The 12418-nt window shown below is 34.9% G+C and overlaps 2 protein-coding genes across 5 annotated transcripts in view; one reads left to right on the forward strand and one right to left on the reverse strand.

Annotated features, from left to right (window-relative positions):
* On the forward strand, window positions 1–4948 carry LOC123515973. Of its 2 annotated transcripts, none has more exons than XM_045274930.1 (5): window positions 1–136; window positions 2149–2438; window positions 2612–2799; window positions 3123–3173; window positions 3318–4948. In XM_045274930.1, exons 2-5 carry the CDS (start codon window positions 2261–2263, stop codon window positions 3396–3398), a joined length of 498 nt encoding a protein of 165 aa, XP_045130865.1. In that variant the 5' UTR covers window positions 1–136; window positions 2149–2260; the 3' UTR covers window positions 3399–4948. The 2 variants fall into 2 exon arrangements, with proteins under 2 accessions (XP_045130865.1, XP_045130866.1); XM_045274931.1 differs by lacking the exon at window positions 1–136 and adding an exon at window positions 149–229.
* Window positions 4949–7240: 2292 nt separating this feature from the next.
* The window catches only part of LOC123515967 (methyl-CpG-binding domain protein 4-like), a 16035-nt gene continuing 10857 nt past the window's right edge, over window positions 7241–12418 (reverse strand). For all 3 annotated transcript variants that reach the window (XM_045274920.1, XM_045274919.1, XM_045274921.1), the window contains exons 6-8: window positions 9467–9667; window positions 9058–9213; window positions 7241–8325 (exon numbers count right to left, since the gene is read on the reverse strand). In XM_045274920.1, the coding sequence (XP_045130855.1) occupies window positions 8144–8325; window positions 9058–9213; window positions 9467–9667 (539 nt within the window). In that variant the 3' untranslated portion in view covers window positions 7241–8143. The remainder of the gene's footprint in view (window positions 8326–9057; window positions 9214–9466; window positions 9668–12418) is intronic.

The raw sequence follows: 12418 nt of genomic DNA on the forward strand, positions 1-12418 counted from the left end.
CAAATATTGGATACCTGGTTACTCGCCACCTGTGATCAGCAGCGGGCGAAGTCGGTTCAAACACCACGCCACATCCTGCAGCTCCACGTTTTAAGGCATTTTCGTCAGCATTTCCCGGGATTTATGTTCTGTAAAGGTAAGACGGAGAAAAGTTAGCAACTTGTGGTGAACAGGGGGAAAAAAAAAGAGCGAAAGAAGACGTGCCGGAAGAATGGGAAGAGCATGGGAGGTGAGAAGGACTTGTGTGTGTGTGTGTGTGTGTGTGTTGTGAGGGAGGGCGGCAGGGTGGGGTCTTCTGGACAACTTGCAGTATATTCTGTCCGTCCTATGTCCCTGCTTCCGTTATCCAACAATGCCAAGTTACTAATTTCGTGATTATTAATCGAACTTTCCCTATCCCAAATGTTCACAATATATTTATGATCTCAGCATCGACTTGTGATAGTCTTTCGGCCGGTTGTATCCATAACAGAATGCCTTACAAATATAGGCATGGGTAGGGATTTAACAGTAAGTGGTGGCACATGACTTTTATCATGCAGGATGCCACTTACGAACGAAACAGTGGTGCAGCATGATGATATATTGTATGAACATACAATAATATCATTTTGGGATGCACATGACCTACAGTACACCAATGTCCGTTACACATTAATTAACCTTTACGAAGTGCATTTTTTTCTATCCCACCTTCCCTAGCCCCGATAATAAAGGGACACACACACACACACACACACACACACACACACACATTTTTCAGCGAGTCCATTCAACCTACGACTCACGTGAGAACCTACCGCTTTTTTTTTTTTCCATCTAATTTAGCAGATATGAACTCTTTATTAACTTATTCTGATTAATGACTCGAGATTTTGTTTGTGCCACTCTCCAAGGAATGTAGTAAATTCAAAACTCTCATTTTCGTTACCTACCTACCTATACCTTATAGAATAGCTTTTTCATTTTTTGTATCTTTCCAGCCATTCTTTGAAGTGACTCAAATAGACCTATATTCTCCCCTTCATATGAGAACCAAAACTAGCTACACATAATTTTTAGATGAGGGCTGACCAACACCTAATATAACATTGATATTACTTCAGGTCTTCTTAACTCCTTTAATACCATGATGCGTTTTCATATTCTTTCTAGTCACTACTTGGTGATTTTATACAGTTTCACAAACTTATGTTGCGATTAAAATAGTGAAGATTCTGGCCATTAATCTTTTGACCTCCGCAGACCCTTCCTTATGTCAATAAAATTGTGTAATCACTCCCAAAACTCAAGGTAAAAAATGCTTCCTGGAGATAGATATGGCAAACTTGAACTAACAATGTCATTGACTTTTTTGCCCTCATATGTCACCAACGCTTCGTTTGTTATCGTGTAAGCTACATGTTACGTGGATCTAATTTATCCACATTAAGTAGTTGCATTTGTCATCGACATGAAATCAAGTAGGGCGTGCAATTTCCATCTACATTCTATACCAAAGCTGGGAGGAACGCTCTTACGTCGGAGGGACCGACGGTGATGTTCAAGATCATGTAAGCAATTCAACATGCATCACCACTATCACCACTCGCTAGTGCTTGATGCAAGAGGCCGGCTGAGCTAATGATTTTTTTTTATACCATTGCATATTGCAATATTTATAAGGTTATCTGAAGTAATTACTATCTAATCAAGTAGGAAATATAGACCATTAGTGAGGTATATAGATGAATATTTTGACGGGTTTCATTGCCTATAGGTATACCCACAGAATCTGCTTTGTCCTTCAAGTGTTTTGAAATCGAGCGAAGTGTTGTGAAGTCTTTCTGTGTGAGTGCGTGGATAAAATAGTTATATGTATAGTGTCTTGCTTCTTGATCAGATTCATAAATCCAGCTTGTGTTACTACCGTATTATAGTTTTACTCGACATAAAAGAGGCACAATAAAATCTTAAATAGCTATGGTGTGATTGCATTCTGCAACATATTTGAATATATAATTATTCACTTTATATATATATATATATATATATATATATATATATATATATATATATATATATATATATATATATATATATATATATATATATATATATATATATATACACACGCACACATAACTATACGACATTTAATGACTCCAGGTACAACTGGGAGATCCAATGATTGAAGTTCGTGTTCTGCCAGGCGAGCCGTATCCTCTTCATCGCTGCATTCTTCTTCAGCCTCGCCGACAGTAACACTGCCAGAACAGTCATGAAGAACTGTTGGTCACCGTGGTATTATTACGACAGCACGGAGGATGGCAGCAAAGCGTGCGCCGCCACTACTATCTTCTTCAGCACCTTCTCCATAATCTACACCATCCACTGTCTCGATGGTGGAGATTCTTCTCAGTTCTTTCTACCCCTTTTTGAAACTGATGTGGACACAAGTGAGTGACTTACGTACCCCCATCATTAATGATCCAGTATTAACCAAACTTACTAATGTTACTCATAACAGGTGTTCATTTAGTTTACTCATTATTGTTTATATTTTTTTTCTCTAATGGTGCCAGCTTAACATGCAAGCCCTAAAATCGTAATTTCTTGTTCTCTTTCATAGCCATGAAACAAGCTGGAGGCTTCATGATCGTGTTCTACATGGTCTATATTGCGGTATCCATAATGATGATCTTTGGTGTCAATATGGACCACCGTGGTCTCATCTTACCCTGGCTCACACAGAACATGCTCTACATTCTCATGATCATTGCCTTCGCCCTGTGGCTACAAGCATCATATTACCACTATGTAAGTATTCTGTGATGCAAAAATATGCAATCTCATTCACGGGATTGATTCTGTATTGAAGCATTTTTGTGCTCCAGTTTTATGGTTCAAGAACTCGGAAATGTAATGGAAGTTATTCTCCTATGTCACAGTTTAAGTATCTATACATAGTTACAAAAGCTACATATTTCTGAATGTCCTCTTCAGAAGAATGTCATCTATGGGCCCGAGTCCCTCTTATTTGAATGGTGTTTGTTTCTACTTTTGCACCATTAAATAATGTACCATACTATGATTCTTTTGTTACTATATTTCATGGCACTAAGTATACATGTCTTTGCCAGCTGCTGTCAGTGCTATGGACATGCATCTACCTACTGTTTGCTGCTGCTCATGTGAGTAAAATGCCTTTGTATGAGGGAAATAAATGATAATCTTGGTTCACTTGTGTCATCAATTTTGTTGTATAAACACATTTTGTACTTATGAAATATGATTTCATTATAACCTCTTTAATGACGCATTACATCTACCAACAGATATATATGTACCGGTGTGTCAAGAGTCAGTATGAGCTTATTAAACAGTCCCAGGCTCCAAACATTGTGCAGCTGTACTGAGCAGTATCCACCATCAATAATCTTGCCATTCCTTGTCCAATGGATCATTGTTGATCTTCGGGTTACGGAAAAATGAGCAGAAGCTTCATAGACAAGAGCTCAAAAATATATCTTGTGATGCTTGTTTGTTTTAGCAAGTGCTTAATGGCAGCATTACTTGTTAATTTGCCAACTTTTACTGTACAAAGATGTTTTAACATTATGACAGTTGGCAAGTATACTGATGACCTATTGGTGCATTAACTTGAAAAAATAATATTTGTATACTTGCTAAGGCATTTTATCTGCATGTGTTGGTTTATGTGAGAACTGTAATCTGTAGAAGGGAAAACCAAGAAAACCTTGTTTCTTGAATTTTCTCAAGACCATAGATAGAAAATTGCCCTTTATAAAATGTCAGTGTAAAACTGCAATTACCAATTGACAAAGTAGTAACATCCACAAAAGCCAGAACATGCCAGAGCTATTGCCAAACTTAGTCCGTCCACTAAAGCCAGAACTTAGCAGAGCTGTCACTATCTTCCGTCCATTAAAACCATAATACATCACAAAATGATAAATAATTTATGTTCTGTCTAGTAAAGCTAGAACACAGAAACCTACAATAACTAGGTCTTCCTAGAATCTACAACTGCTTTCCTGATTTTTGGAGAGTTCACACCAAAGGACATTACATCATTAGTGAAGTCCTCGTCTATAGTCTTACATACATTAAGGGCATTTAAGTGTTAGGCTTTAAACAACCTTAAGATGCAGTATTGAATGACTGCAGTTCAGCAGGAGTCTGCATCTTGTGTGAATCACTGACAAAGCCAAAACTGGTGTGTTTTTAAAGTGTCACAAGTACTACTATAAGTTGTGTGTCATGATTTCATTTTTGTCAGTGAAATTATTATTGTTGTCATTCACTAATTATTATTATTATTATTATTATTATTATTATTATCATCATCATCATCATCATCATCATTATGGTAGGAAAGAAGAGTCTGGCTATAGTCTCAAAGCTTGGTAAGAAGGGCACTGCCAGTGCATTCCATGCAACTTGCTAAACATAATTTGAAGATATGAAATGAGGTTTAGACCCCCCTAAGTTTCACTATTTCTGCATGGAGATAAGATATGATAGATATACTATTGTAATTACTATTATTGATAAATATTCCCATTATGTTGTAATTTCCACATAGTAATGAGAGTTTGAAAGTTTTATTGTAAATGTAGAAGCTTCAGAATTTGCCTTCTCAACATGAATGATCATAAACCACTGAATGTTTAGTGAGATATCTTATTGTGTCAAATGTACAAAATACTTATATAATTTTTAAAAGAATTTTTACAAGACTTTAAACACGGGTGTTACTGATGATGGTTGTTAACACAGCCTATTTATTTAAATTATCAAAGAGCAGACAGGTATTGATAAACAGTGAGGCGTGACACCATGTGGGAACAATGAGAGCTGTAATTTTGCACTATGTAATCCATCCAAATAGATCTGATAAGTATATGCTTATTATTTTTGTAAGCAATAAAGTTGGTATAGTTAATTGTTCTTAATTTATACATACTGCAGTGTGCATGTGCCTGTGTGTGTGTGAAAATTTGAGAAGCTCATGTTAGTACTAGTGTTGTGATATGTCTCCATATATTGATAAAATTGATGTCTGATAACAATTTTAACTACTTCCACTGCATTCCTTTTTTTTTTTTCTTAGAATTTCATAATACTCTACAATTCATATAGGAAAGATCTATATCGCTAGGGTGACTACTTTTACTGTGACTTCAAGGATGGTTTTATGGTTATGATGATCACAGCACCTTTAAAAGGAATAGAAAATTACATGCCCCCAAAAGCATTTGAGAATACACATAGTGAGGACCAGAAGCGCTTTAAACTAAATGCTGCGCCTCCCATAAAAAAAAAATAAAATAAAATAAAATAAATAAATAAATAAATTCAGTGATCTCTGTTCTGTGAAATTAAGAATGATAAAAACTTGAAACTAATCATATGACTAATGCTGCATAACATGCTTGAAGGAAAACATCTCCATCTGAGCTCATATATTAAAGTGTGCTCCATTCCACCAATCTCTACTGCTGAGCTCCTATAGAGTTCAATGTCCTCAGTACAGGCATTGTTTAGTTCTGCCACATGTAATTATTTGCTAATAAAAGTCCCATGAATTTAATTTCTTAAAATTGTTACTTTCCAGTTTAGGTTCTTGACAGTAAGTTGTAACATTAACCATCTGTGGTATGACCGATAGACTGATAGGCAAACGGATTATTCTTAGTATTATGAACAACAGCAACAGAATATCATTTCCAACCTCCTGTAACACCACCATCATCATTAAAAATATGTAATAATAAATCATTCTATGAAATGGTGAGGAAATCATCTTAATTTATTCCAAAGTGTTCAGCAAATTGTCAAGAGCAAGTTGGGCATCGAATACTCTAGCGACTTTTGCTTCCACTACTACAGTGACTTCTGCTTTTCACATGACTTCTACTTCTGCCCTCGGCACAACTATTTCTATTGTCCCACCTACGACAGATACTAATCGTACTACAAATACAGATTTTACTTTTCCCAAGTCTCTGCAATCTGATACAGTATCCAATATCTAATAAAACATGTACAGTATAACTCAATAACCTTACTTACTCCACTGTATAACACCAATCACTACTGACACTGCTTTCTTTATCTGTTCCTCTTTTATTCTAATCTGATAACTTTTTAAATACAATCTTAAAATGCCAATGGTTGAGTAACATGTCAATTATTTTCATAATTTTAAGCCATTTGATCTGCTGAGAAACTACAATTTATCACATTTTGTAAGATCAACATATCAGATGATTGCAAACACACTGCAAGTGATTAAATACGTAGGTATAAGAAGGTTACTCAACTTAAGGCCACGATCACCACAAAAGGTCACGAGCACTGCTGGTGCCAACACTATGTTAAATTTCCCTGTGCCATGTTGTAATAAAGTTTTAAGAAAGCTTTTAATATCCTGATCTTAATCCATGAGTCAGTAGCAAACCTTGTCCAATATTTTCATATGTTGGGATCAGCTTAAGATACAAGGAACCACACATTTAGCTACCACATGTATTTATACAAACAATTAGGCTCGCAGTTTCAAAATATGTTGTGGAAACCAAATATTAGACATTTTTCAAGTGGCATGTAAATAAATATGTGTGTGTGAGTAACTATGACTCCTTTACGGAGCAGATAGATTGTGTGCTGTCATCCATTGTGATGTGAAACTCCTTTTTGAGTCTAGTTACATGGTTGCTTGTCTCCAAGTGGCTCTCGCTGGTAACGAGGGATTAAATCTCTAGATAATGGATTAATCTCAGGCTAAAATGCTACCTACCTTGGACAAAAGGCTTGGAGTGGGAACTTATTTCCTATCCCCCGAAACATGAGAGTAACGTACTTAACTAGTTCAAAACCTTAACAGTTTTACTGATCTGCAGTCTGCTTGACCAGTCAAGTTCTCTATCACGGCTGGTTAGGGGTCGTTGGTAGCATTTGTTTTTTACAGTGCAACCCACTAACCCAGGAATGAGTAGTGTCATAAGTTTACTGGGATGATGACTCACTGGGTAAAGCAAGACTTGCATGCTCATGTGATCCTAATGGGGGAATGTCCATTAGTTGGGAATGTGCTGCTTCCCCTACCCACCACTGCCTGGAAGGGTGAGTGCTAAGAAGTTATCTCAGAAGATAACTTTTCAAAATACATAACTTTTCGTGTATGTGGGGAAGATATCATACCTTTACTCATTGCATGAAAATGATAAATGAATAAGAATTTGATGAAACTTTACTGTCCAGCCTTTATAGATTAAAAATTCATAATTGTCGTGGTTGCAGCATGTCAAGCATAACATTTCTTTTACAATTGGAGGGCATACCTTTTAATAGTAATGTCTAAAATCTGATTTGAAAGTTCTAACATATTCTACTGGTACCATTTTCCCCTAAGAACATAATGCCATGAGTGGTTCAATCAAATACATTCTGCTGACACAAGATTGTCTGCCTGAATGAGAATTAGATATTATTAGAAACAAAGTACTTATTCCAAACAAGTTCATAGTTCTAATTGCTAGTAATATTGTTATTAATCTTTAGCTGGTAAATCATTTGAGCCTTCCATGAGAAAATAGTGATGAAGCTACTTATAGTTATTCTGATGAAATAAGGATGATAGTGGGATGACTTAAGAAAATAAAACAGTAAGTTGCTGGTACATATGAAAGTAAATTACACTAATATTTCCTCTTAATTCTATTCAAGAACTGATAAAACCATTTTTAGATTAAAGCCTCTTCCATATTTTTCCACAAATTCGTAACAACTAATAAATGAGTGCAGTATTGTTCCCTAAAATCTTCACCCAGCAGTTGAATTCACCAATTTCTTAACAACTTAAGTGTGTATAACCTTGAACTTACTTCATTTTCCATTTTACTGAAGTTCAGTGAACTGTCACTGCCATACCATCTGTATATAATCATTCTCAAGTACATCCTGACACAGCATTAAACAAAAAATATAGCTATCTAATTAACAGTAAAATTATTTCTCTGAAATGAGAGAGATGCATTAACATGACATCTCAAACACCTCAGTCTATTATTTTTGTACATACTACTGGGAATTCACACTTTGTTCAGTTGGGACAAATTTTGAGAAGAGTAAAACACTACTCAAGTCCCAAATGTCGGTGATTATCCCACAACCAATCAATGTAAAAATTCAGCATGTGGTCAGACGGCCGGATCTTGCGCCACTCATTAACGCAAAAGATTCTGTACGAGTCGTTTCCATATTTACCTATGCCGTGAAGCTCTTTGGGATAAACCCAATCCTTTGTTGTGTATTCCTCTGAAATTACAAAGCTGAGTATCAGTAGTGCTCAAATATACATGTATGTATGTATATATATATATATATATATATATATATATATATATATATATATATATATATATATATATATATATATATATATATATATACACACACACACACTCTCTCTCTCTGTGTGTATATATATATATATATATATATATATATATATATATATATATATATATATATATATATATATATATATATATATATATGAGGGGACAAGCCTAGGTCAGCAAATCAATTAAAAATAAGGCCCAATGAGATGTTGGTCCCCAACACCTCATTGGTTAAAAGCACAGAGTGTCAAGACACTTTAGAGTTGATAATAGAAGGGCTAGGGCAGTTGGCGTTAAGAAGGTTCCCTCTCCAGATGGAGGCTCCAAGGCAGGTGAAAGAATTGCCATATCTAATTTTGAATTTTTGAGTGAAGGGTGAGTGTATAACTAGGTGCATGTAGTTTTGTGTGACGGAAGAGAGTTGTCTTTTAAAGGACAAGCTGTAAGCTGTGACTGCCCATCCCCCTTGTGTTGTGAGACACATAAGGAAACATTCAGATATCACAGCTGAGTTTAATGATAAGTTGACAGCATCCCCTGAAGCATTAAGGGTAAATATTGTTTTGACAGGTGTCTGCTGCCTTCTTTTCTATATGTGAAGCTTATGTTAATAAAATTTTATCAATACATCATATTTATTAGTCACCTGAAAATCTAATGATCATCTTTGCTCTTTTCTCGTGAAGTCCAAGAGGCTGTATGACAGCAGCTAACTCTTCCCAAGAAGCCTTGATGGTTTCTTCTGGAGTAGGCCACTTATCTAGAAACTTCCAAAGAATGTTTTTTCCAAGGGCTTCTTCTCCTATTTAAGAGAAAAGATTGAAAGAATTAGTCAACTCTGTAAATCTATTACACTTCAAATGACATAAAAAGTTTGAAATCTTTACATCTCTTAAAGATAGCAACACCTGCAATGATATTGTGTCTATTTCTTTACTTGACACCTAATTACATGTATGTAAATCACTTATCTTAGTTACCTCATTTTGAGGAAGAAGTCATTCTAATACATGGATTGCTAGGGAGTCTAGAATGAAAATAATGTTTAATCTTACCAGTAGTTCTGTTGAGGAATATAGTGCCGACTAAGAGCTTCCATGGATCATGATAGAGTGACTCCTGGAAGAGGTTGAAAGGGGAGCGAGGTGGGGTCCAGCGTGTTCCAGACTTTAGTCTTACTCGACTCAATTTGTCTCCCTTTGTTTTGAAGTACTCACTCTTGCGGTCATCTCTTCTAGCTCGCTTGGAAAGAGGTGCTGAAAAAATAAGTGTTGCTTATCATGATGCTGATAAGGACCTGTACTAATACCGTATCTCACATTTGTGAACTTTCCTTGGGTATCAGCAAGCAGAAGTGTTGCAACATTTTTCTATGATAATCCATCAAAGGCGACTCCATTTTCATGCAGTGAACAATATTTCAGCTTTGTAAACCAAGTAAATGGTCATTGTTGATGGTGCAAAACACAAACAATGAAGTATTTACATACATTTACAATGAACTTTTGAATAGTAACATAAATAGCCTGTTTTCTTTTACTTTTCAGACCTTTTGGAAAATCAATAGTACATGAATATCCACATACTTCATATTTAATGTGTAAATCAATATTTAGCATAAAAAATGTACTTGAGTTATATTCATGTTTTCTATAAATATATATCTCATGAAGACAAAAAGAGATTTACAGAGAGAGAGAGAGAGAGAGAGAGAGAGAGAGAGAGAGAGAGAGAGAGAGAGAGAGAGAGAGAGAGAGAGAGAGAGAGAGAGAGAGAGAGAGAATTATACTACTAGAAGGTAAGATGACAATTTGCCTCAAACTCACAAATCATCAAAAACATATATATTCTAAGTCACTGAACACATCTTGGCATAAACACCCTTGGAATGATGAGTAATATCTCTGATGATTTGTGAAGCTGTAGACAACATATGTTTCTTTCAGTTGTTTATTCATAAAGTACAGCATTTACAAAGGGATATTACAATGCAGTGACATTAAAGCATACATGAATCAATGATCTTAAATTTTTTGATTGATAATCTACAAATTTCAAGTAAAGAGGGTGATTATGCCAAGATAGACAACAGTAATCACTGACAGAAAACCACAATATTTTTTGCAACTAATTACAGAGAGAGAGAGAGAGAGAGAGAGAGAGAGAGAGAGAGAGAGAGAGAGAGAGAGAGAGAGAGAGAGAGAGAGAGAGAGAGAGAGAGAGAGAGAGAGAGAGAGAGAGAATTTGTAACAAGACTTAGCCTGACAATAAAGAATTGACTGATAAAGGTATAATCACAGGGCAGTTTATTGACAGCACAATACCAAAGATTCAGCATTGTGCTAGCCTTCTCAACAGACAACCACCAAACCGAGCAGGGCAGATCCAGCTCATATTTCACTATGACCAGCAGATAGAGTTCAGAAAGATGAAAGTATATGCAGTTAACAAGTCAAAAACTTGGGTGAACTAAGATACTGAAAGAACTGCATGCAAGCTTCATTTTTTCCTTCCCTTCAAATCTAACAAAGGCAAGGAGAAATTATCATGGATGGCAATGTTTAGTAAGAAATAAAGAATAACTTAGTAAAGATTTTGTAACAAAACTGGTGTCACATGTAGCTGTGAACGATAATATTCAAACGTTTTAGTATACAAACTAATATTTGTTGATCTACCTACTATATGAAAATCCATTACATTTGCCAATATTGAAGGGAAAAGGGCAAGGATAGATTTAGAATACCCTTTCCTGCAATTATACCAAGTTGTCAATTCAATTAATATTCAATCAATGCAGCAAGGTCTGATGTCAGTTGCCAAAAATTATTTGCTAACATAGCAAGAAACAGCAATATATAGCATTTACTTAAGGTTACAATGTTACATGACCAAAAACTGTCAAATAAAAAGAAGAAAGCATTTGTAAATCGGTGTTGAATATTTCCGTGTTAACCAGATCCCCATAACTCACCGGTCTGAGGAGAGGATTAAGTATGTGATGGCAACTCAATTTATTTACACATTTTTCATTGAAAAGTTAATATGGGAACTCACATTATTATTAAAATGAAATCTTCATTGAAAAAAAAAAAAAAAAAAAAAAAATAAATAAATAAATAAATAAATAAATAAAAAAAAAAAAAAAAAATAAAAAGGGGTGGCCATCATTTATTAAGACATTAAGAACCATTACTGGCTACCAACACATTATTGGCAATGTAATAAGAAACATAAATCCCACTACTATGCATTGTGCATGGATAACTGCAATATATTTTTGAGGCCCCATCAATAGCTGCTCTGATCAATCTAGCTTATGGACGTATTCTGAATAAATTGTGAACAAGAAAGTAATCATGAGAAATTTTTTTTTGCCAATCTGAATTTAACTACAATGTTTTTTAACTGCTGTTGTGCATCACACACCCCATAACTTGTAACAGCAAAATAAAAGACTCTGATAGAAGCTCTTGCAATGAAAGTCTATAGAGCTTCTTAAAAAAGTAATTTTACCAGTAGATGATCTACAAATTATGAGGCAGTTAAATCACAAATTAACCATCAAACAACTAGCACCTCCAAACTGAATATACACATTACAGCAGCTGAATTTCAAACATTAATTAAATCTTAAATATTAATTATTATATTATTATATATTAATTTTATAAAGAATGCTCAGAAACAAAATTAAATAAATACTCTCTGATAAGCAAACATAATCTAGAAGCAGGAAATCATAACTTTCTCGAAACCAGCATAATGTAACTGATATGATAGTTCAAACTTACCATATCCTACAGACTAGAGGCATGTAACTCTTACATATCATAATCTTTGCTGATTAGAAAATTATAAACCTTTAATTTTCAATTCTGAATCCTAATATGAAGGGGGCATTTTCTTGAACTTTTCTAATCGAAGAAGACATTAATTGCAGCTTTTTCCTGTGCATGTATGTGTGAAAAAGATTTCATCTATTGCCACACCATGCAGTCACTTCA

This window comes from Portunus trituberculatus, chromosome 40, assembly GCF_017591435.1.
Source record: "Portunus trituberculatus isolate SZX2019 chromosome 40, ASM1759143v1, whole genome shotgun sequence".
In the NCBI taxonomy this organism is placed as follows: domain Eukaryota; kingdom Metazoa; phylum Arthropoda; class Malacostraca; order Decapoda; family Portunidae; genus Portunus; species Portunus trituberculatus.